Here is a 26,644-nt window from a genome sequence, read left to right as displayed (position 1 = left end):
TGGGGCCTGGCAAAAAGGCCCGCGCTGTCAGTTATGCACAGCACCAGCCTGCCCCAGCCCCCACCGGCGCCTGCGGTATTCCAGGGACCACGGAAGTCCATCTGAGCCTTAGGGGAACTCATCCTTGTTGCTCTTCTCTGCACTCTCTCAATTTTGTTCATATTCTTCAGGTGCTTTCTTTTTGCTTTGTTTGTTTGGTAACAGAAAGAAAACTCAGTGGTAAATGGAGGCATTATTTACCAACTGTGCAGGAAACTATGTCCTACCAATAAATAGTTATAGTGCCACCAGTAGAGAACAACCAAGGCAGAAATTCACCCAGACCATATTAGCAAGTCTGTAGGGCATTCTGAAGAGTTCAAAGACATCTTTTCCCCCTCACCCATCCTTTTTAACATCCAGCCTTCTGAAGGTTTTTGGAAAACCTGGAATTTAGGCAGTGTTTTGTGTCATTTTGGTTGGTCTTAATAATAGCTAACAGAGCGTTTTTATCTGGATCAATGTTAATTCCAGGAAATAGACGTCCAAGTAAAAAAAAGTTGTTCTAACCGCACTTCTCTGTAGAAGTGCCCAGAATGATAGTAAAAAAAAAATCTAAATATCCTTTAATGAATTCATAGACAATAGTCCTACTCATCTGTAGTACAGTGCAAATTTTCAGTCAGGTTGAGCCCTGGATTCAAAATTACGCATCAGATGGGGCAACAATAAGCACCCAGCTTCTTTAACTTAATGGTTTGTTTTTTAACAGGAAAAAATGTCAGGGCAGATAACTTGGCTTGGAAAAGAAATATAACACTTAAGTAAAAGATTTCTTGTTTGTTATACTCAAGACTGTCCTAGCTGGGTTTTGAATAGCCTGTGTGGGCCCGTAACTCCCACAGGCTACCAGGAAGCGATTAAAGCCGGTTCCCTCTTACTTATCACAAAGCCTGCTTGCATTTTGGCATTTGTAAAGAGGGGACACAAACACCACACCAGAGGTGCTCCCTTACAAAGGAACCAGAGGACACAACATGGCTGACCCCTCCCCCCAAGCCTTTACCAGGTTTGTACTAAAAAAGCTCAAGATGCAAAACATGAACATAAACAGTGGCAATAACTTACCCAAGGCCGCAGCGAGTCTGTGAGAGAAAATTCTGAAACGCATACAACAGGTCCATGATATAAATTCCTTATGTGCATGAAATTCTCAGTATATTGCCGATTTTCATGGGGTAGAAAACTAAGCCTGAAAGAAACTGACACTGGTTGTCCGACTGAGATTTGTCCCCCATGGGGCACATTTCGGTGTCAGAACAAATCAGCTTACATTAGTTCACACAGCGAAGCATGCAGCTCCTCAGCAATGCACTGGTGACAGCCCAGAGTGGCGCCGCTGGTGCGGAATCGCCACTTAAGACTCTTTCGGGTAGTGTAAAGTGGGGTATAAAAACCAACTCTTCTTCATAAGTCAACTGCAACTTGACTGAACTTTATGTGCACACATACAAAAGTCCTTGAAATCAGTGGTCCCCAACCTTTTTATCACCGGGGACCACTCACCGGGGACTCACTCAATGCCTTTTACTGAGGCCCGGTGGGAGGGTAGTTTACTCCTCTACTCTCAACCACTGCCCTAACGCTCTCTGATCGCTATGGTAATGTTTAAACATCCCTTCAAAATAAGATACAGACACGCCACAACAATGAAGTATGTTGTAAAAGGCTGGGGGGGATGAAGTAAAGGGCCGGGGGGGGGGGAGAAGGCGTCCTTCGGGGCCCACGTCCAATTAGTCGAAGGACCACATGTGATCCGCGGCCCACAGGTGGGGGATCGCTACTTGAAATTACAGCTATAAATGTTTATGGGAGAACTGAGATCTTCCAGCCCAATACTGTTTGCCTCCAAGTAAGGTCATCCATGTACCCATCTCAAAAGCCTTCCCCACCCCAGGTATTTCAATTTCAGCGACCCAACCTTCCATAATGGATGATCGAGCTATACATGACTGTTTTGTATCAACAGGTTAATGCATGTATTTTCCAGGCTTTTAAGGAAAGCATACCGAAGCTGCAAAATACAAGTACTGCCATATTCACACAAAATGACAACCAGTCCCTTGGAAGGATCATGGGCAGTGGCGTAGTGCTCTCTCCTGTTAGGAAAGGCTGGAATTCCAAAATTGTGTAGACTAGACAGGGTTGAAAAGTAGCATATTCAAATGCAGGCCACCCTTGTGTCAATTTGACCAGAGAAGAACTCTCTTCCTAATTCCTAGTACAGCAATGAGATTCTTAGTTTATATTTATTCATTTATTGGTTGTTTGTTTGATTGATCTGCAGCCTTCCACTCCCACAGAATGGCTTGTGTTGGGTAACATCATAAAATCCACAATGATGTTAGCCATTCATTTGAGCCCATTCAGCTGCCGCCATGATTTCCAATCTTGCACCGCTTCTTTTAGTTGCATAATGTTCTGGTTCGTGTCTATTTTGATCATGTCCAACCATCACATTTTTGTTGGCCTGGTTTCCGTTTTCCAGTGACCAATCCTAGCATAATTTCTTTCTCCAATGAGTTGGATCACATGATATGGCCAAAGTAAGTGAACCGGAGTTTCGTGATTTGGCCTACCAGGGATAGATCAGGCTTTATGCACTACAGTATTTCCTTGTTGATGATTTTTGCCGTCCATGGAACCTGCAGAAGCCTTTGCAACGTTTCTTTCCTTCTTTTCAGCTTTGCCTAATGCAGCCAGTCCTGACAGGACTTTGTAGGCACTGAAGCTTTGCATACCTGAGGATTCCCCCCACCACACTTCAGTCATAAAGTATAATACTTGACGGTTATAGAATAATTCATCTCCTAGCAAAATTAAACAGCCAGGGCCAATTTATCCAGATAGCACGTGCTACAAGGTGCCCTGCCCCCATGGATCAGGGCCGTAGCCTCTCTCCTCCCTCCTTTTCCCTCTTGACACCCCTTTTCATTTCAGGGGGCCACTCCATTCCCGGTCTGGCTGCTCCTGCCGCAATTGTATTCTGCTAGGGCCCCGCAAATTCTTAATGGGAATTAATGAGAGGAATGGGAAGACGACTGTAAGCCGCTTTGAGCCTCCTTCGGGTAGGGAAAAGCAGCATATAAGAACCAACTCTTCTTCTTCTTCTTCACCCACTCCTGTAAACGGCCATGGGGGGGGGGAGTTTCCCAAATGTGCTATTTGTCTCACAAGTTGTCCCCCCCAGCTCCTCCAAATTACCAACAGTTTCCAGAACTTGACTGTTAAATATTTCCTAGACCTATTTGTGGTCCCAAATATGTTGGTTTGGTAACAGTAGTATGACCCTGGCAGTGCTTTCTTTCTGGAAAAGATCCATTTCCACTTCCAGCATGAAACTAGGACATTTTCTTTTCAATTGCTGCTCTCTCCTCTGTCCCAGACAGTGGAGTACCCGAACGGAAACTGTTCCGAAAGGATGAGCTGTACAGATGACGTCCCTCCCTTCTAGTCCAACCTGAGTGCGTAATCCTGCAAACAAAAAAAGTTCAAAAGAAAAATCCAGGAATGAAGTATTGCTAAAAATATTTGGATAAGAGAAATCGGTGGAATATTCGCAAAAGGCAATTACGGAGCGTTTTGGACAGGCCATCCAGTTTCAGTGAAAAAAGAAAGCTTTAAAAATGAGGCAAAAGTCCACAGTACGGCCAGTGATGTGAAAACCACTGAAAGTTGTCTACCAGCTGAGAGGCCGGGATCAACATGTTCAAAAACGTTGATTCCAGACATTACATAATAGTTCGCAACAGAGGATCAAACTAGACTTTACACACATAACCCAACATTTTCTTTAATATTAAAAAAAGATCTGTGACCCAGACAGAGTAATTTGGGTGAAGAGAGGTATTAATCCCTTCCCTCTATGCTTTATCTTAAAAAGCTATTCCCCCTCCAAGAGGCTGTTAGGGGAAAACATGTCCACCACCCCCAATGTAGCTAACAGCAGCTTTAGGGAGCAATTTCTATAAGGGGATTTAAAGGGGGTGGGAGTCAGTCCCCCAGTACAATGGCCCAATTCAAATTATCTTACCCTCCTCTCCCCACCGCTTCTCCTTAGTGTGAAAGAAATGTTTGGGGAGACTGCTCACATGCATCCTGCAAGCATGAGTTTTAGTCTTGAATGAGGTAGGGACTGTGGTTCAGTGAAGAATTGTAGAGTTGGAAGGGATCTCCAGGGTCATCTAGTACAACCCCCTGCACAGTGCAGAAAGTCACAACTACCTGCCTGTCCAGAGTGACCCCAATTTCATGCCCAAGTGATACCCCCCCAAAAAAAGAAAACAATCCCCAGAATCCAGCCTGGCCTGGAGGAAATTCACCTACTATCCTACAATGGCAGTTCCCAGGGTATGCAAGGAAGGGCCACAAGAGACAAACATTGACACATCCCTTCCTGCCAGTCACTCACAATCTGCCTTAAGTTTATAAAATCAGCAAAACAGACTATAAAAACATGCAAAACATGCAAAACAGACTATCCCCTGTTTTGCATGTAGAAAGACCTCTACCTGACACTCTGGAGAGCCACTGATAATCAGTGTAGACAATACTTCGGTGGACCACTGGTCTGATTCAGTATATGGCAACTTCATATGTATTCATGTGTGTCACATACAAAGCTCTGAGCTGGATGGCCAAGGATAACTGGTCTTGTCAGCTCTTGAAAGCTAAGCAGGGTTGGCTTTGGTTTGTCTTTGGATGGGAGACTACTAAGAATGTCAAAGGTTGCAAAGTTCTGAGAACCATATTAGTTGGGAACAACATGGCAGTATTTACCACCATCAATATATAACCAGCCAGAAAACATGGCCAATTACAGGATATGCCAACTGCATAAAACTGCAAGTGTTTTCAGGCCCCAGTTTGTCACATTTTGATTTCCTATTTTTAGCCTACAGAGGAGACGACTGAGAGGGGATCTGATAACCATCTTCAAGTATTTAAAAGGGTGCCATATAAAACACCAAAACTTTGAAACTTCCTCGCCAGGGAGATTATTCTGCCTCCCTCTATTGTTGTCTCCCACCAGCAGGTGAAGACGTCTTTTGAGCATATCCCCAATAATGGTCATTGATCTCCTCCCTGGTTCTGGTGCTGTACGTTTATGTGTTCCTGTTGATTTCTTTTATCATGTTCAATGTTTTTAATTTTTCAGATGCTTTCATGTTTGCCACCACAGTCACCACCCTGGATCAGTGGGAAAGGCAGTATTAAAAAGTAATAAACGAAAAAAAATTAACAGATTGTTTTAATAGCGTTGTAATTTGGGTTCTAAGATGCTCGGGGAAAAGGTGGGTACACCAGAATTTGAACTAAAAACTTCCCACAAGTCTTCCCTACCCCGTTGACAAGCCATTAACATTTCTCATCACAGTGGCATCATATCAAGGAAAATGTCCCGGAGGAAACCTAGTTTTGAAAAATCATTCTGAAAGGGCAGGAGGAAGTTAAGGCCAGTCCTTGGTTTGGGGCAGGGGTAGTCAAACTGCGGCCCTCCAGATGTCCATGGACTACAATTCCCAGAAGCCCCTGCCAGCAAATGCTGGCAGGGGCTTCTGGGAATTGTAGTCCATGGACATCTGGAGGGCCGCAGTTTGACTACCCCTGGTTTGGGGTATGGCTGTGCGGGTTCACAAACCAGTTTAGAACCGGTGAACAATGAACTATGTCGCTGGCATCTCTAGTTGGTAACAGAGGTAGCCCTCAGAAGACAGAGAAAGGGAAAACATGACACCTGGTAGTATAGTCAATTCAGAGTCCAGTAGCACCTTTAAGACCAACAAAGATTTATTCAAGGTGGGAACTTTTGAGTGCAAGCACTCTTCGTCAGACAAACTCGAGTTCATAGTCTGACGAAGAGTGCTTGCGCTCAAACGTTCACGCCTTGAATAAATCTTTGTCTTAAAGGTGCTACTTCAGGCGAACACGGCTACCCATTTGATTCTATCCCCCTGGGCATCATAGGTTCAGGTTGTAATTACAACAGCTACTGCCGCCATCTCTTCCCACCCCCCTACAAGCTCTTTACAGTCCTCCAAAATGCAAACAAGGTAGATTTTAAAAGGTAGTGTCTACTCCTGGGATACATGCTTCTCTGTCAGCTCTGTGTCATAAAACGAGGATGTTTTTAACAGGGGAATGTTCTTTCTCTCCCCAGCACTAGAGACAGAGTTCAGCTACAAGCAACAGCCCTGTCTACATTCATCAGAGCCTCGTGAAAGTTTTTACAATGTTTAGGACATCCAGCTTGTAGGAGCAGGAGAATCTGTGTTGCAACATTGCCAGATCCACTGAACTGAGGATAAGGTAATTAGCATCAGCCAAACTTTTCCAACTCTCCCCAGCCAAGCATCATTAGGTTTAAAATCGGCTCCTTGCCACTGACTTTTATTGCAGAAGTGTTTATTGCTTTAAGCAGCGTTCAGGGGAAGCTGATGCTGGGATACCTAGCTCTGCTTCTGTTACGTAGGCTAGCAAGGAACACAGAATAGTAACAGCACTGCCTTTCCCTGACCTGGATGTGACTGTCTCGAGGGAGGTGTTATGGGATATGCCTAGAGTTGTCCGGTCTGGGTTGGGAAATGCCTGGGATGTTTTTGGAAGGCGGAGCCTGGGGAGGGCAGGGCTAGGGGAAGGATCACTGCAAGGTATAGGGCCATAGAGTCCATCCTTCAAAGCAGCCATTTTCTCCAGGGGAGATTATCTTATCTTGAGATCAACAGTAACAGGGGGTCTATCCATACCACCTGTCGTTTGGCTGCCCAGAACTGTAAGGAGCCCACTATCGAAATTGGCACCGTAAAGAAAGCTGCCTGTCAGGGAAATCCAGAACTGCGTTTCCAGTTTTGATGTTGGGTTGTTCAGGCCGTTGACTTTGGCTTGTATTTGTCATGTGGGTGTGGAAGATGGCATCCATTGCCTGGGAGGGGGGGGGACAAGCATTTCACTGGAATTTATATTATATTAGGCTATGCTGAGTTTTGCAAGCCTTTGAATCACAAAGGTTTTAGACTGGTATTCCAGGGATATTTCTATATAGCTTTATTTTCGGACTCCTAGATGACCGTTGGCTACAAGGAAGAAGAGAATTCAGAATTATGGACAATTTATTATATGAAATGATTGTATTCCAGCTGAAAACTACTGAATATCAAGAGTGTCTTATGCATTGGTTTTCCAAAGTTCAGTGGAAACAAATGCAAAACCCATTTGTAAAATACTCTGTGCCAGTTAGGTTAATGCAAAGTGGCATAATTGTATGGCAGTTGTACAATCTGGAATTTTACAGATTTACAAGTCTACAATTTATAGTGCAATCTCAAGGAGAATGATAGCCTTCTAAATAGATCTTCCCTGTCTTAGTTGTGGAAGGAGGCGCATTAGGGACAGTGCTGAAAGAAAAAGAACAATCTCACAGAGCATTTCATTATGAAAGATGTCGACAGAGACCCCAGTTCATTCATGGATTTACTGGTTAAGTATGGGCTGATCTTGAAAGCTCACACAATGTTTTGTGTCATTTTGGCTGGTCCTTAAAATTACATGGATTTAAAAAAAACTTTTTGAGAGTCACCCACTTACTAAACTTAAATATTCATTTATAAATCTTTCTGGCCACTGTCTCAACAAAATTTGCCCAATTTTGCTCTTTACCCCCCAGGATTTTGATAAATTAGGAACCTAGAAGAAAACTGTCCTGATTATATGAATGATTACAACTAATAAACAACAGAATCCTTTATCAGTATATAAGTCACCGTATGAAAAAGACAACACAATTAAAGCGATGTATATACATTTATGGCTTTATACAAAGGCTTATTTTAGGTTTGAAAAAAACATCAGGCACTTTGTTTTTACACATGTCCCAAAGATAATTCTGCAGGGTACAGCAGTGAAATGCCACCATATTCTTACAGCTCATCTAAATGAAATGTGAAGTCTTTCCATGTCAGTGTAGCAACAGTGCTAGTTAGGCAGAAGGAGGAGAGCAGCCTCTCCCATACAAAAGTCCATATAAAAGTTAATGCAGAGTTACATTTCTTTGCTTGCGAGAACCACAGTACACTTTGTATAGTAATTACAAAATACAAAAAAAAAAAAGATATACTCTTATTTAAAATTAGTTATAAATTAACAAGCCTGAACATTTCACGTGAACTTAAAATTGTTTATAAAAGAAAAAAAAAATAAAAGCAACACCCATCCAGTTGTTGAACAAGTCCAAACTTAAGAGTTTTAGAAGAGCCGGTCCACTTTTCTCTTCTCTTCTCTTTTAAGGAACATTCTGTTGCACTGCCAGCATTCATCTCCTGCTTATCGTTTTAAGCAGTTTGTCAGTTTATCAAGACGAGAGGACTCGTTAATGCAACTAATGATACACGTTACAGAAGAAACAATATATTAAAATGTAAAGGATAGGAACAGTTCTATTGTATAACACAATTTTCACAAAGAGCACAGACCAGTGGCGGGTGGGGGAAGCAAAACACAAGGCTGCTCGGTAGAACAATCTGCACATTTCATAAAACCACCACGGACAACGATATTTAGTCAAGTACTACAGAAATTAAGGTCTATGCAAAAAGCACGTTTCATCAGCAGGCAACACAATTTTCAGTTCAGAATAATAACCTTCGCTAATCTGTCGCTTCCCCCCACGATTAGTGGGCAGCAGTTTTAGAACATTATCGGAATGTCTGATACATTAAGAGGGGTTTTCTGCTATCATGATTAGGCTATAGGTGAACGCCCTATGAAAATACAGACAGTACAGCTCGAGGAAGTTAGCATTCTAAGGCGCAATCATAAGTACACAACGCAATATTTCATGTTCTTTATTATTCGCCTACCCGTTAACAGTCTACTATTAGAAACCTCTCCAAGAGACTGTGGCTATTCATAACGTCAGATTCTGAAGGTGTTAGGATCAGCTGAAGCCAATCATATAAATAATTATGTCTCCATGGCAGAATCACAGAATCATAGAGTTGGAAGGGGCCACACAGGCCATCTAGTCCAACCCCCTGCTCAACGCAGGATCAGCCCAAAGCATCCTAAGCATCCAAGAAAAGTGTGTATCCAACCTTTGCTTGAAGACTGCCAGTGGGCTTGTCACTTGATTTGTTATCACAAGGTCTGTTCACACTATCATAAAGTGAGTTCTACCCCTTTGGATGTATTTAAACTAAGCAGGAAGCAGTGGGGGGTGGGGGAACCAGAGAGGTAATAAGACTCCCATCATGCCAATTGAGAACAAACAAAACTAACACAGATTATAAAACTGAGAAGTCCCTCCATTGGGGATGCCAAACGTTATGAAATTTCCATGGAATCAATAAAAATGTAAAGCACTGGATATAAATCCATGCCACTTGGTGGTAGTCAGTGTTCACAGTGACCAAAGTTCTGTATACACCTACAAATCAATTTCTGGGACAAGGGAATGCTCAAAGATGCTACAGACTTTTAGACGCATACGTGCTTCAGGGTGCTAATATAAACTTCTCCCCCCCTTACTCTAGTTAATTAAAATACTGTATATAAAATGTTAGGAATGTTGCTAGGCATCTTGAATTTAAATTTTTTAAAAAGTAGCTTGTATAACAAAGTAGAGATGTAAGAAAATAGCAATATGCATATTACAAAACAATTCAAGTTGATTAATAAAATTAAATGATCTGGAAGTCAGCCCCCACCCCCCTCACACACAATAAATCTACAAAATCAGTAAGACATGTGATGAGATTTTCAATCTGTTCTTGGACGTGGAAGCCTGAGTGGCCAATAACTTTGGTCGGATCGCATACATGAAATGTAGAGCAATATTAATACATTTAAGGCAGTTCAATGAGATGTCCACAGGTCCCCATGAGTTCAGCAGACGGAGGGGAAAAAAACTGAATCAGAGGCAAGTTAAGGTTTAAAACTACCACAGAATTAAAGTTTTAACTTTTTCTCAGATTTTTTTTTTAAAAGCTTTGCTGCTACAGCTTACACTGTTCACAGTCACCAAACATGATGAAACGGTATTTCCTTCTCCTTTGACACTGTAGTGAGAGTTTGGCACATCCAAGTAAACGCACTTCCAATGGCACATACCTTACCCACAGCAGCAAATGGCCTGCAAATATCTGGCACACGTCCGACGCAGGACAAAAATTTATCTGCTGCCATGTCAGACGAGATAATTTTTTAAAAAAAGACAAAGAAAATACAAAGGCTGAAGGGTATCTTTGGACTCTCTTGCTCAGTTCCTGCAGTCAGAGATCTCTGAAGCACTTCAAATTGTAGCCTAGGACAACAGAGGAAAATACAGATATTCAGAATGCATATCCTATCCATGTGTTTAACGGCAAAACCCAAAGCAGAGTTACACCCTTTTAAGCCCACTGACTTCTATGGGATTAAGAAGGGTGCAACTTTGCTTACGGCTACACTGAACGAGAACCAAAAATGAAAGGCTCAATTTCTGACCCATTCAAGCCAATCACAGACATCAGCAAATAGATACAGAAGACAAGATTGTTAAGGAGGCCCACAGCCAAAGGTGGCTAATTTATTACATTTGGTGATGTAGCTAGTCATGCCAGAATCCTATATCCCAGGATGTGTCTCTTAGACCGTTTACACACTGGGAACTTTGTTGCTCTGGCTCCCATGCGGGAACACACATTCGGGGCGGACGAGGTCCACCAGGCCAAATGCTCCCCATGTGCAGGAGCAGGGCAACCTGTCCCAGCTCAAAATCCAGCCTGCTGCCTGGCACAAAGCCTCCAGTTTGGAAATGGTTTCGGATTTAAATGAAGTGGGGGGGGGGGGGAAGGGTTCACAATGCTCATTCTGCCACAAAAACACTGGAATCCCCAACAGAGACTACTGAAGGATTTCACCTCATTGGACTTACTGCAGTTGACTGGGCAAATTCTATGGTTTAAAAATATAAATGAATTCATGATATCATTTTGCCTTTGAGGATTGTTTGATGTCCCCTGAAGGGCTGTCAGTTTTGGCTTTGGCCTGGTAACCAGACAGCTGTTGTCCTGGGCCCTTTCTTATTTAGGCTTGATCCAAAACGTTCAATAGTGAACTTGATGACAATTTTACCACGTACAATTGCATGCAACATATAGAAGACTGTCTATTTTTAAAAAAGGAAACTGAAGGTAAGAATGAACAGCGATAGATGCGGGGGGGAGTCTGTCTTTTAATAAGAGCTCTTTTTACACAGAAGAACAGATACTAATCAAGGTGACTATATAAACCCTTTCTCCTGTTTTGCTTACTGCTGATGAGCACGACATGCGGCCCAAGAAACCCATGCTGTGTCATTGAGGCTGAATCCCAGGTAGGAAAATAACATTCTGACACTACAGCCAGCACCCTCCCCCCTGCTTCTTGCAGGGACACAGAAAACAGCTTACCTGAGAAGGAGGGATCAGGATGCTGACAAGCCTCCTCCTAGCAGGGATACAGCAACCAGTTTCTCCTGAGACGTGACAAGAAACTTTGCTTCTCCCAGCCAGAGGGTGGCGGGGGGGGGGGGGGGGGAGATGGAAATCCATGCCCCTGGGATGCAATGGATAAATTTTCCTTTCCCAAAGTTGCGAGTGGGGGTCAGCGAGGTGGCACTGTGGACTCCCCCGCCCCCCCAGGAAACTTCGCAACTCAGAAACAGGGCCAGGTGCCTCCATGGGAGAGCACTTGGCTTTCATCAAGATCTATTATGGCCTATGTAATTGTTTGACCTGATTTGAAATGACCTCATTTCTCCCCCCCTGCAAGAAACTTTCCCAAATCCTTCACTGTACCTACGTCTTGAAGTGGTTACCAGAACACCTGTCATGAAACAACGTTGGCATCTCTTAGTCCCTCCTCGAAATCTACTTATACAGCAAAGCTGCCAATCCAGCCTTCCCTGCCCTGCAGCCTTAACAATATTCCTCCCTGATAAATATAAGCAGCATATGGAATTTCACTTGCTTATGAGCGTCACTGTGAAGTATCTTCCTTTTCTCTGTCTCCCTTAGTCCACATTCCTATTGAAGTTCAACATTTCCAACAGCTGGATTTGACAAGCACCTTGATGTCTTAGGATGTCTCTTAACAAAGAAGAACTTAACATATGCACCTCTGCCTTCCACTGCAACATTATAACAGAATAAGTACAGTATTTGCTGGCATATAAGACTACTTTTCCCCCCTGAAAAACATGCCTCCAAGTGGGGGGTCGTCCTATACGCCGGGTGCACTTCAGTTGGGATAGACATAGCTGCCCATAGTGGCCCCTAGTACTGTAATGTAATGTAACAAACTCTACATTTTGAGTGGAAATATTGGGGGGTCATCTTATACGCCAGTGGTCCCCAACCTTTTTTCGGCTGGGGACCGGCAGGGCAACTGCCCAGCCCGCGCATCGCGCATGTGCGGCCGGAATTGAACATGCGCGAAAGTGCCACGCCTGCGTGACTCCGGCCGCGCATGGCGCATGTGCGGCCTGGTCACGCATGCGCGATGTGCGGCACAGCCCTGATTCCCTTTGCCCCCCTCCCGCAGTAAGAAGCTTCCCGAGCCGCAAACTTGCGGCCTGGGAAGATTTTTTACTGCGGGGGGGGGCAGGGAGAGGGAACTGCGGCCCGGCACCATGGCCTTCGCGGCCCGGCACCGGGCCGCGGGCCGCAGGTTGGGGACCACTGTTATACGCCCAGTCGTCTTATACGCCGGCAAATAAGGGTAATTCCTGATAAATTTTGTCCCACACCACATAACAGAAGCAGCCTCGTTGTGTGAGGAATTCGGAGCAAGACATACAGAAGTAATAAAATACGGGAAACTAACCTCCCAGTCTTATCCAGGCACCCAGCTGTGTGTTGTCGTCTTTACACCGTGTGCCAAACCTTGGTTGGGCATCACGCTGTCAAAGTTAAAATCTAACGTCTCCCCATCCATGAGGTCGTTACGAATGATCGACTCCATATCGCAGTCCAGTCGCTCAATCAGCATATCGTCCAAGTCACTTGGGAGCCTCTCCTGATGGAAAGCTACTATGCCCACTCTTCCGTAGCCATTGCAGCTGTTCACAGTGGTGTAAGGACTGAGGCTATTCATCTGCATTGCGTGGCTCATAGGCACTTGCATTGAGGTTTTTACTGCGGACGCGCGATGCACACCCGAAGCATGAGACGCGGTGCTAACTGTGAGAGACAAGGTGTGGCTGTTGACTACTGATGTCGGCTGGACATGTCCTTGGTGCGGGTGGGTACTGGGGGCAACGATTTTGTTATGATTCTGTTGACCGCCGTATGGCGCCATGGTTGAGTTAGCGGGCATTAGCACGTTTGGTCCTAGCACTCGGCCACTGGGCTGGGAAACATGAGTGTCTACGGATGTCAAAATTTCACTGTGTGGAGGTGAATCGGAAGTGAGCAATTCCTTCAGCAGTCCTACGGGGCAACTGTACTGGCTGATGTTTCCATAGCTTGACTTATTGTCTTGAATGGTTTGCATAGGTATTTGGGTCAGGGTATTCAGGCTAGTCTGACCATAACTGTATTTCCTGTAGTCCGCATTTGGTGAACCTATATTTGTGCTGGATGGGGCATATGAATAGCCGGATGGTTGCTGCATCATGGTAGCAGGGGAGGACTGGGTTGATCCAGCCATTGAGGTGTTTGGGGATAAAAGGTTGAGGTTATCCAGCAGGTTCTCCATGGTTTCTGAACTGCTCATCTCAGAAAGGCTAGGCAGAGTTGAAGCCATTTTGGTTGCTGATGGAGGGTAGACCATGGAGTGTACATCTCCTTCTCCAAGGTCATCTTGTTCGGGCATGATTGGAGAAAGCCTCCCACTAATTGTACTAGCATTAGAACTGGTTCTAGGTCTAAATGTACTCCAGTTATTATCAAAGTCATCATTACTATGAGAGCTGGGGCTTGCAGGCCATTTGGAGAACTGTGTGCCAGGACTGTCCCCGTTCCCATCTTGACCGGCCTGGAGGGCGGCTTTTTTCTTCGCAGCTCGGCCTCTGCTTTTGGAGAACTTGGTGCTGTTGTCCATGGATGCAGCCCTTCTCCTGGGAGATTTGCCGCTTTTGCCTCCTTCTGGGTTGAGCATCCACCACGAGCTTTTTCCTGTCCCTTCATTCTGCACTCTAATAAACTTGCTGTGCAGCGAGAGGTTATGGCGGATTGAATTCTGAAAAAGAGGAGTGAGAAAAGCATTTAGTTTATTTCTGCCCTCAATAGATAAAGCAACTCCATCAAATGCATAGCTACAGAAACGCATTCCTATGGCAATGAAGTTACCCAATTTATGCTTTAAAGCAATCTTAGGTGTTTATGCCCCTTGGGACCCGAATGCCTATAGCAACACATACATTCCCCTTTAAAATTTCAATGAAAGCCATGAAATTCAAGAGAAGAAGGGACATTATTTTCTACTTGCTCATATTCTACTTAAAGGTCTTGAAGCCCAGATCCAAACGAACTAGAGCCAAACAAACTAATGCAATGGATAACAAAAATTTGGCCATCCATGCTAGTCACAAAGCAAAAAAACAAAAACAAAATTTGGACATATAAGCAAAATAGATAGAATAAAGATTGTTAGAAATTAGTTTATAGTCATCAAAAGTTTAAATAACTAATATTGGCCTAATAAAAAGCTAACCTCTCTATTTCATGATTCCCAACGAAGCACAACAATATAAAAGTAACCGATGCTGAATGAAGAGCAAATGCACAGAAAAGAGACCACAAGGAAAATGACCAATGCTTTATCTCAGCTGACTTGCTAAGAACGCCTGCTTTCAGTCACTTTACTTTCTTCAAGGGTTGTCAAACTGATTAAATCATAGTTCGTTAATCTGCCTTTACCTATTATTACAACTGGATATTACAAAGCCTATATAAAACCGACTGAAACTCTGAATCAATTGTCAAATCATTCAGTGCCATTACTATCGCTCAGGAATTTTAAAACAGGCTTTAGTAGAATTCGCCTTTACGGTAACAAACAAGAGACAACGTTACTTAATTTGCATTGCCATTGATCAAAACTTTTTCCTTGCCAACTAAAATTCACTCCCATGAACTAAATCACAGAGATAGTTTAGAGAGCAATCCATAACAGGTCTATTCAGAATTCTGTCCGGATTAATTTAATGGGGCTTACAAATGCTCATAAGGTCGCAAGGTTCTCTCAGATTCAGGGTCAGAGATGGAACCTGGGAGGATGGAGTAGAATGCAATGCTGCAGAGTCCACCCATTATTCTGGGGGATCCCCAAGTTCCACCTGGAGGCTGCTATTCCTAAATGCTCAACTAGGGTTGTGCAGTTCGGCCTCTGAAGCAGCCATTCCAGCCCGAAGCGGCCAGCACCACGGCGGGGGGGGGGGGGAGGCGCCTGTGGTACTGCACAACCGGGTGCCTGCATGCAGGCACAGAGCTCTGCGTCCGTGTGTGTGCGCCAAATGGCACACCGGTGCCACCCCTCTCCCCACACCATGGCAATGGCCACTTCGGGCTGGAATGGCCGCACTGGCGCCCGAAGTGCACAACCCTATGCTCAACTGTGGGACTTGGGCTGGAGAAGTGTTCATATAGCACAAAAGTGACATGATTTGGGGTTGTGTACCCTTATTGTCTTTATATACAGTTCCTAAGTACATCTTCACATGACACAGGCCTTATGACAGCTAATTCCTCTGTATCAGATGCTAAATGTAGGCCAAATCAAGGACAATAATGTGATGGGAGGCTGTCTGCTGGTCAGTTCTTCAAATACATGGGCCTGTGTTTGTTTTCTCAGTTGTGAGAGAGCACTAGATTTACAGGGGCTGCATCCTGCTTGGCTTCCGGAGATCCATCAGCACGTGATTTCATTGATTCCTCCCTTGCTGCCTGTTTCCCAAGCTATGAAAGATATCCTTTGAACTGTGAGCCCTCTCTCCAACAGATTTTTCAGGTTCTTTTTTTTAAAAAAACATAAATCCCTAAACATTTCAGCTATGAAGGGCATTCCTCCCTTTGAAACCTGCAGTAATTAACCTGTGAATTTGGCAAGCTGTTGGCATATTAATATCACTCTGCTCTATTCAACTAACAGGCTGATGCTTGTTGAGTTTAAGAGATTGGCACTTTGGATGGGAGCCACTAAAGGTTATCAGGACTAAGACAAGCATTTAAATTGGGCTCCGTATTGCTTCAGAAGACAGGCAGAGCACACTTGTACTGGAGCCTCATCCTACATCGAGAGGTGAGCCACTGAGCTAGGTACTAAGAGCTGAATTACTTATTATCTGTAACAGCGGGCTCGCTGTTATAATAACATGCTAAGGACTAAATGGGTGGAGAGTGGGCGTGGCATGTTCAAGGTAGATTGGGCCCTGCCTTGCATATGCCACGCCCACTGCCATCCACCCAGCCAGCCAGGGGTTCTCTGCTGCCATTGTCAGCAGATTGCCGCTGGACGCTCCCCAGGACACATGTAAGTGCCTGGGGGTGGGGGCAGTGGGGGGAGGGAGGCCTTTCCCTTCCCATTGGACCCCAAAGCCCTCTCTCCACCTTGCAGAGGTGGTGAGAGGGCTTTGTGACCCAAAGGGAAGCAGGCATGGCGTTGGCACCGGCGGGGGGGGGGGGAGTTTCCCTTCCCTTTGGCCTGCAAAGCTTCGCAGCCCAATGGGAAGATGGCGGGAAGGGGTGGAAGCCAGCGGGGGTGTGTGTGTGGCTTCCCCTTCCCCCCTGCAGCCACAAAGCTTCCTTCCTCCCCTCCAGCCTGGCCTGTCGTTTTGAAATGGCATGGCGTTCGGAGTCCCATTCCTAGGCGCAGGGCCATTTTAAAAACACAGGACAGGCTGGAATGGAGGAAGGAACCCTCCTTCCTCCACGGCAGCCTGCCCTGTTGTTTTGCGATGGCCCCACGGCTACTGTCCTTGGTGCAGGCACCCTCACGGGCCCTTTTGCCTGCCACCCCTTTCAAAGACCATTTTTTAAATGGGGTTTGATACTAGTATGGACATAATTTCCCAACATCCCCCATATCCCTTGGCAAGAAAACTCAGGAGGACTCTTAAGCAAAGCGCTGAGTGGTGGTAGAAGGTGAACTGCTTTGAACCTGTGCTGTTTGCTCATTCAGGAAGGAATCAAGGGAGAAGCTGCCTGGAGGCCACAGAATCAGCCTGTCCCTTAGTGGCTTGTACTCCCCCTTAAAGCTGGTCCATTGCTTGGGCATCTATTGGGCCCTGATTGTCTCCTCGGCAGCAAATACTGCCTTTTATCACCTCTGGCAAGTTCGCAAACTATGGCTGTTCCTCTAAAGAGTTATCTGGCCGTTGTGACCCATGCTCTGATCACATCCAAGTTAGATGATTGTAATGTGCCTGCCTCTGAAAGCGGTCTAGAAACTTCAACTGGTCCAAAATGTGACAAATATTGTTAGGGCTTGATTACAGGACTTACAGGACTTGATTGCCTGTGCTGAACGATTTGCACTGGTTACCATCTGTTTCCACAGACCATTCTTAGCCTTCAGGTGCTAAACAGCTTGAGGCCAAGGTACCTGAAGGGCCACCTCCTCCCATGCTCTCCTGCCTGTCACATCAGAACTGTATCTCAATCTGGGGATCCCCTGGGATTGCAGCTCATCTCCAGGCTACAGTGATCAGTGTCCCAGGAGTCAATGGATGCCAATGGGGGAAAAAGGGATAGTGTCTCAAACTAAGACATAGGAGTACATGGAGGAGTAGCCTGCTCACAAGTACTGACTGCAATTCTTGTCTCTGCACAGAGAAAAAGTTGTGCCTACCCAGGAGCTAGACAGCATCAGGTACACACTAGCTTTAACACAGCACGACTCACAAAGTTGGACCACAGGAGATTGTATTATTTTGTCCCCACACTTATGGAACATCAAGAGAAAACTCAAGGTAGCATCAGCCATGAAGTCAATGGAATACTGAGTACTCAAGACAAGAAGAAGAGCAGTGGTAATGGGGAGAATGGCAAAAGAACAAATAGACGTGACCTGGATAGCCCAAGCTAGTTTGATCTCTGCAGATCTTGGAAGCTAAGCGGAGTGGGTTCTGGTTCATATTTTGATAGGAAACCACCAAGGAAGTCCATAGCTGCTACACAATGACAAGTAATGGCAAACCTCCTCTGAATATCTCTTACCTTGAAAACCTTACAGGGTCACCATAACTTGACTGCCCCCCCCCCCAAAAAAAAACGACAAAGGTAAAGTTACCACTCAACTGACAGTAAGGCAGCCATGTAGTACCACTGCATGGAGTAACGCTCAGCATCATGCCTCTGGGTGCAGGCCACCACTGGGACGCCCAACTCTAGAGCAGCAAATATGTATTCAAGGACAAAAACACCATGCGCATGTAAAGAAGCAACCTACTGTGAGTGATAAGGTGAAGAGTCAATCCCGATAAGACCAAGCACTTCCTATCTGGATGTCTGACAGCCAGTGAAAAAAATCAACCCCTCCAACCAACCTGCCCTTTGGGGATGTGCCAGAGGAGATGGAGGGTTTCTAGATGTGCAATACCTGCTTGGCAATTAGAAGCTGCAACTTCCCATCAACAGATTTCTCAAGGAACAAAAAGACTGTCACGAAAACACCAAATAAAATTGGTGGTGGTGGTAGTGGGGAGGATGTATATAATGCACAAACAAGTTTTTACCAAGGCAGCACAGGCACAAAGCACAGCATCCATAGACACTACCGGCCAAATGCTCTTCTTCTTATTGGCACGTAGGCCAAAGACAATACTGGCTCCTTCAAGATGTACCTATTTGCACACTCAGAGAGATGTGTATATGTCATCCTCTGTTTCTCCAATCAAGCGCTAGAAAACCCCACCTGCTGGAAGGCAAACCCACTAAGGAAGCAGGCTAAACAAATCTGAACTTGAGGAGGAGAGGTGAAGAAGCCCCCATGGACCCTTCATCAGCATTTGGTCACAGAACAATCTGTTCCAAGTCTAAGCTAAAAGACAACATTGCCTCCCCTTCTAGGCAAGCAAGAAGGTATCCAGAGTCCCCGAGTCACAGAACAGAGTTTGAGACCAGTGGCTCCTTCAAGACTTTTAAGTTTAATTCTGGGCACAAGCTTTTGCGTGCATGCACACTTCTTCAGAAACAAAAGCTGATATCCAGAATTAAACTTTGTTGCTCTTTGTTGCCACTGATCTCAATCTGTCTTCTATTACTGCAGGCCAATGCGGCTATCCACAGACCCTACCTCGTCATGTGAGCCAAATAAAAATAGTAATAAGAGACAGTAACAGGTCGGCATGAGACAAGTGGAACCCACAATCAAGACGGAGGCAGATTCTAGTCTTTCCATTTTCTTCACACGCACACACACAGAGGGGGGGGGCATGTGCTTGCCAACCTCCAGATGGTGGTTATTACAACTGACCTGTGGACAATGGCAATCAGTTTTTCCTGGAGAAAATGGCTGCTTTGGAAGGTGGACTCTATAACATTATACCCCATTAAAGTCCCATCCTTCTGCAAACCGTGCCCTCAACAGACTCCCCTCCCCTGCAAATGTCCAGGTATTTCCCAACCCAGAGATGGCAAATCTAGGATAAGAGGAGCTACTTCACCATGTTGCTTTAAGCACTTTTCTTTCCGGTTCCCATACCAGATGTGGGATGGGAAGAAAAATGTTAAAGCAACAGAGAGGTACGTCAGAGTGGAGGATTTTGCTTTTCTGTGGGTGGGTGTTAAAATCTGATATTTTCTCTCTTACATAACACACCCACATGCACACAAAGCTTCATGCAGGAACAGGGTAGCTATGTGAATAGCTGCCCAACTACATGTTACACAAAGGTGACCAGATTTTAACATTGGTAAAGCGGGACACCATTGACGGGGGGGGGGGTTCTTGATTAAACATTTGGTCTATATGGAGCAACAAAAAGTTGCATAGAACACATAGAACGCAAAAATATTATTGTAATATATATATTTTTAAATTTCAACATAAGTACAATTTGCCGGGTACCCCCAGATGTCCCTCCAAAAGTGGGACAATCTGATCACCTTATGTTACACCTAACTGGGCTCTAAGTGTGCAGGAGTTTTATCCATCCCCACCTTGAAGTATAAGTCTCAACAAGAACTTCACAGGACCCTCGCATTTATAAGTACCACTTAAAAAAAATCGAGCCTGCAAGAGAATTTTGGACTATTTGAAAACTTCAGTATTTCACTATGAACACCAGCTGGTTAAAGCTGCCACTCCCACCCCTGACTGATGCCAGGAGCTCCCTTGGTTTGAATTAGCATCAGTGTCTTGTGGCACAGAGTGGTAAGGCAGTACAGGCAGTCTGAAAGCTCTGACCATGAGGCTGGGAGTTCAATCCCAGCAGCCGGCTCAAGGTCGACTCAGCCTTCCATCCTTCCGAGGTCGGTAAAAAGAGTACCCAGCTTGCTGAGGGGTAAAACGGTAATGACTGGGGAAGGCACTGGCAAACCACCCCGTATTGAGTCTGACATGAAAACGCTAGAGGGCGTCACCCCAAGGGTCAGACACAACTCGGTGCTTCCACAGGGGATACCTTTAACTTAACCTGTAGGCTAAGAATATTCAGCAAGGAAACATCATGAAGGCTGCAACACTCAGAAAAGACTGGTGCTCTTGGCTGCATGCTCAATACTATGCTACCAATATTATTCTGCCTGAAAAAATTCACACGAAAGGTTAGGTGAAATCTGTTGATTAAAAAACAAAACAAACCGGTAACGTTTTAGAGTCGTGTTTTGTAAAGAGCATCTCTCCTGCCGTGCCACAGTTTTATGTTTATGATGGAAACAAGTCCTCCTTTCCCACCCCTCTTGTCTCTCTTTGACACACCCGCAGTCTGGGGAGGTTTAACTTTCATTCCATCGACACATGGAAGTGTTTAGCATTATACAGAAGCGACAAACTGCCTTAGTCATCAGAAAGCTACAATCTCTTCTTCTTGCGTTAAGGACATTCAAGGTCATGCCTGGAGTAGCTAAGCCATCTCCAGAGTTGGCCAAAAACAACAAAAGCTCCAAACAGGAAGAAGGTTTGCAAAAGAGCGCCTGTTACATAAATTCCTGTTTTTCCACTGGGCAGGAGGAGATTAAAGAGACGATGATTTACTACCTTGGAAAAAAAAAAAGTGTGGAGAGAGGAGTAAATATTGCAAAAAAAATATGTAGTGCCGTTAATGATGTTGTGTCTACAGAGCTCGGCCAAAGGCAGACGTGACCTGATAATAGGCATAGTTTCAAGCAACGGAACTCGGAAACTGGGGAAGCAAGCACAGTTGTAAGATGCTGTGGGAGACCTTTCATTTGGACCAGGGGTAGTCAAACTGCGGCCCTCCAGATGCCCATGGACTCATGGGAATTGTAGTTCACGGACATCTGGAGGGCCGCAGTTTGACTTCCCCTGATTTAGACGCACCACATTCCCAGACAGGGCTTGCAGTATGCCGAAAATGCCAAATTTTACATTTATTCAGAAAACAGATGCACTTTTTTAGAATTGGAGAGTCTGGGCTGATTCTATTGGTCAATTCCATTCAATACCTGATTGGAACTTTGGTCCATAACATTTTGTTACTCTTTCTAGATTTGGCCTCTCAACTTTGTAACTATCAGCCTAGAATTTTTTTTTCCATGCCCAGATGTATATTTCCGTTTTGCTCCAGGCTTTGAGTTCTACATCCACTGCAACTTCCATCCTCAGGCGATCATGTCATGCGACTTAAACACCCACGCACCTTCCTAATTTTTTTAAAAATAAAGAATGCGGAAAAGGCTCCTGTATACTGATAAGCAGATATACTTTGTTCACTTAATTCTATTCACGGAACGTGGGCCAGCACATTAACATACTTATACACATTGATGAATAATGTAAATGTCTATATAGCTTTTGCACAGTAGTTTTATGGAAGTCTTATTAGGGGAGTTTTCCAGTAGTTAGATCTCTAGCTGTCAACATCTGACGGACAGGCTTGTTCTGTAAACATGCAGCTAAATGAAGCTGCTAAATGAGCAGCACGTAACATTCTCAACTTCTCCACTACCTCAGAAATAAAGTCATAAGTCACAAAGAATACTCCGATATTTCCCTTCAAACACAGCAGGGAGCATTTGGTTAAATCCCAAGAAAATTGAACTCCTTAATCTAGTCAGGGGTAGTCAAACTGTGGCCCTTCAGATGTCCATGGACTGCAACTCGCTGGCAGGGGGCTCATGGGAATTGTAGTCCATGGACATCTGGAGGGCCGCAGTATGACTACCCCTGATCGAGATCATTACACTTCTCTTGATACTGAATATTAATGCCGTACATGGTTCAGAGGGTGGTCTGCACCAACAGGCAACAGACACGCTCAACCTAACCTTTCTATGACTGTTTTCCTTCTTAGGACCACCCCCAATCGACATACAGCTAAAGTGAAGTACAGTTCTGGGGCACAGCGCCTGACAAAGCAAACCTGTTGAACTTTGAGCCTTTCTCCAAGCCTGATCTCTTGGAAATCTTATCCACATAGCCTTGACTTCTATAACGGAAGAAAGACAGACGGCAAAAGTAAACATGAAAATGCTGTCAACTTTGTTTGATGTTTAGCCACTTTGTTCCTCTTCACTGACTTTGATGAGTAGGGGGACGTGGAATAAGATAGCTGTGTATTCTGGAGCTACATTAACGAGACACCACTGATCGGAAATAAGAGACAACGGCAACCATGCGTATATCTTGGCCCTATGAGTCACTTTTGTTATTATGAAACGCATCTCACTTGGAGTGCTGTGTTCAGTTTTGGGCACCACTGTTGAAGAGGGATGTAAACGAACTGGAGCGTGTCCAGAGGGGGGCAACGAAGATGGTGAGGGGTTTGGAGACCAAGACGTATGAGGAAAGGTAGGGGCAGCTTGGTCTGCTTAGCCGGGAGGGGAGACAACTGAGAGGGGATATGATAACCATCTTCAAGTATTTAAAATGGTGCCATATGGAGGATGGAGCAGAATTGTTCTCTCTTGCCCTGGAGGAATGGACCGGAACCAATGGGATGAAATTAATGCAAAATAAATTCCGTCTAAACATCCGAAAGAAGTTCCTGACAGAGTGGTTTCTCAGTGGAACAGGCATCCTCGGGAGGTGGTGGGTTCTCCATCTTTGGAAATTTTTTAACTGGATAGTCATCTGATGGTGTGGCTGATTTTGTGAAGTTTCAAGGGGGTAGCAGGTTACAGTGGATGAGCGATAGGGATGTGAGTGTCCTGCACAGTGCAAGGGGTTGGACTAGATGACCCAGGAGACCCTTCCAACTCTATGATTCTAACTCTTAAACAGGAAGAAAGGGATTTAAAGGAGCATCCTAAAACCCTGGAAGCAGCATCAAGTATAGAAATTACATAGCACTTAGCCATATTTGTAAAGCAACAATGCAGAGGTAAGACAGACACTCCCATGAAATCAGCCTACCAATTTTGATTCATCTTTATAATTTTTAAAATTTTCAACGTTATAGATGAATATGATTCATTTTTAATGGAGAGAGGGAAATTAAATATTTAGATATATTAACATCCTCAAATGCTGGAATGGAAGGTGCATGCTATGGCTCAGTTGACATATAACGAGAAGCCACGGTTTTAACGAAACACACTTAGCATGAACTTCTCAAACACAGCCCAGTCTACTAATTACAGCTAGTTTCTGCCAAATCCGAATTTGAAACTATGGTTTGAAGTTGAAACATGACTATCCTGGCTTGTTCCACAGGGATGCACTTACAACAAAAATGCCTGAAAACTAATATCTGTCAAGGCAAACCTGTATTTTAGCTTGCAGATCAACTAACCATAACTAAAATAAGCCATAGTTTAATGTCATACCTGAACCTAGCTTTAATGCACATCCACATATGTAAAGGTAAAGGTAAAGGTTAAGGTATCCCCTGTGCAAGCACCGAGTCATGTCTGACCCTTGGGGTGATGCCCTCTAGCGTTTTCTTGGCAGACTCAATACGGGGTGGTTTGCCAGTGCCTTCCCCAGTCATTACCGTTTACCCCCCAGCAAGCTGGGTACTCATTTTACCGACCTCGGAAGGATGGAAGGCTGAGTCAACCCTGAGCTGGCTGCAGGGATCGAACTCCCAGCCTCATGGGCAGAGCTTTCAGACTGCATGACTGATGCCTTACCATTGACCCCACCCAAACTTTCTGCACAGGGCTGAAATGGAGGGGAATTAGTGTTGAATACAGGTTAGCATCAATGGGCCAACAGGCACTCTATTCTATGGGATTTGTCTGAAGACTAAGACAAAGAACAGATTTAGGCAGGATAATCTTTTAAACATAACGCAGGGTGATGGAGACAGGCAATCTGGGTTCTTTAATTATTACTGAAAGCCCATCTAGGGCCTAGTCTGCACACAATAGATAATGCACTTCCAATGCCCTTTAGAAGTAGATTATCCTGTTCTGCATAGGAAACTCCAGCTGCTAAAGCACATTGAAAGTGCATTATCCTATGTGTGCAGACTAGGCCTAGGTGTTCAAGGTGGCTAATACATCTGATATTTACTTTGATCTATAGGCTTGAAGTAAGGACCCACCAGAAACTGTAATAAATGTGTATTGTATTTGGGGGAAATAAAGTAGAATAAAAGGAATGAAAAAACCTGCACACACAGAGAGCTTCTCACAGACTTAAACGGTGGAATTCAGTGCCATGGGAAGGCGACCTCTAGGTCCTCCTAGGCAACTGTGTGAAACAGGATACTGGACTAGACAGGAGAAATTGAGTCCAATAGCACCTTTAAGACCAACGAAGATGTATTCAAGGCATGAGCTTTTGGGCGCAGGCACACTTCCTCGGACAAAATGGTACAAGGATCATGAGAGAACAGATATATACTGAAGGTAAATCAGTGACAAATTAGTAAACTGTGGCGTAGTATCCAAATCATGCCATATGATGCCTTATGATAAATCTTTGCTAAAACAGCTAATCAGTGCTTTTGAGTTCAGTTGTAGTCCACAAAAACATTGGAGAAATAAAAGTTGTGAAAAGAAATAATTAAATAATTAAAAGAGACTAGTTGCTGGCCCCATCCGTCTCCCCCCCAAGCGTGGAAGCATCCCTGCAAGTGACAAGCTGTGCTGGCAAGTCATCTTGTCCTGAGACCAGAGAGTTAGATTCGAAATTACATTACATATTATTAACATCACATTACAGTCACATTGTGCCAAATAAAATAAAAGAAGGGATTGTAAGGAATGTGGATATAAGCGCTGAATGAGGTTAGCATGCATAGTGAGATTAAAAAAACCTATATCCTTGTTGAGTCCAGGGGATGCCACTGTTTTGAGTGTTGTAATAACTTGCATTTCTGCAATCTCCCTTTCTAGTCTGTTCTTGAAGTTCCTTTGCAATAAAACAGCTACTTTGAGGTCCCTTATTGAATGTCCTGGAAGGTTGAAGCGTTCCCCTACAGGTTTTTCAGTCCTGTGATTTTTTATGTCAGACTTACATCCATTAATTCTTTGGCAGATGTAGAGAACAGAGGAGCATTGTTGGCATATAATGGCATATACAATGTTAGAAGATGACTAAGTGAAGTTTTTAAATTCAATGATTGTGTTATTGGAATGTATGTGGCAGCAAAGTTGGCATCTGGGTTTGTTGCAAGCTCTAGTTCCAGTGTCCATGCTCAAATTAGATGTTGCATTGTTGTGGGTGAGGAGTTGTTTGAGATTGGGGGGTTGTCTGTGCACAAGGAAAGAGAACTGAACATTGTTGTAGGGTTCATAAATCCACTGAGACAAGCAGAAAGCCTATTTAGCTAGATTTACTGTAAGCATGGCTTCCAATGTAGGGATATCTCCACTGAACGCGGCTTCTGATTTAAGCCAGTTTTTATACCCTAAAACGTGTCCAAACTGATCTATTTCAGTATCTTGGATGATGTCTATTTCAGGGTGATGGTGGTAGAAAGTGCTGCCAAATCACAGATTATTTATGGAAACCCCATAGGGTTTTCAAAGCAAAAGACATTCAGAGGTAGTCTGCCATGGCCCGCCTCTGTGTCATGATTGGCATTCCTTGGAGGCCTCCCATCCATTTACCAGCCCGGGTTGATCCTGCTTAGCTTCTGAGACTGGGCTAGCCTGGGCTATCTAAATCAGAGACTGCAGGTTACCGTTGCTAATAATAGCAAGGCATCAGCACAATGGCCCAATCTGATTTTTAACCTGAATGTTTGATCATCTGAATGTTTGATATTGTCTAACAGCACATGGGAGAGGTTTGAATGCACCTTTGCCTGATACCACATCTTAATGGACGAAGGCAGTTATTTCTGCTAGTTGATTATCAGGCATGATTAGCAGTACAACCTGAAACAGAGTTAAAACTTTGTAAGGCTTTTTATTTCAATAGTTATTAAAAGGTGTAAATGTACCTAGGATGGCACTGGTAAGAGACTAAACAGCCCAATGAATGAATTCTGCAGATATTCAAATTTTCTATCGGGCAATTAGAAGGAAAAGTGGTATGCCACCATCTCAAATGAACAAGTGAAATTTCTAAT

At 44.3% G+C, this 26,644-nt stretch overlaps 1 protein-coding gene across 3 annotated transcripts in view; it reads right to left on the bottom strand.

Annotated features, from left to right (window-relative positions):
• Nucleotides 1–26,644, bottom strand: part of FOXO1 (forkhead box O1) — a 456,870-nt gene that overhangs the window by 391,224 nt on the left and 39,002 nt on the right. For 2 of the 3 annotated variants that reach the window (XR_013226892.1, XR_013226891.1), the window contains exons 2-3: nucleotides 12,880–14,235; nucleotides 9,129–10,336 (exon numbers count right to left, since the gene is read on the bottom strand). Coding sequence is in view for 1 of the 3 variants with exons in the window: in XM_077312601.1 (XP_077168716.1) it covers nucleotides 12,889–14,235 (1,347 nt within the window). In the remaining 2 variants the exon portion in view is untranslated. Of the gene's footprint in view, nucleotides 1–7,820; nucleotides 10,337–12,879; nucleotides 14,236–26,644 lie in introns of those variants that run through there. The other variant, XM_077312601.1, reaches the window with a different exon arrangement.

The sequence above is a fragment of the Paroedura picta genome, chromosome 1 (assembly GCF_049243985.1).
Source record: "Paroedura picta isolate Pp20150507F chromosome 1, Ppicta_v3.0, whole genome shotgun sequence".
NCBI classification, from domain to species: domain Eukaryota; kingdom Metazoa; phylum Chordata; class Lepidosauria; order Squamata; family Gekkonidae; genus Paroedura; species Paroedura picta.
This window is presented reverse-complemented; position numbering and strand designations above follow the sequence as displayed.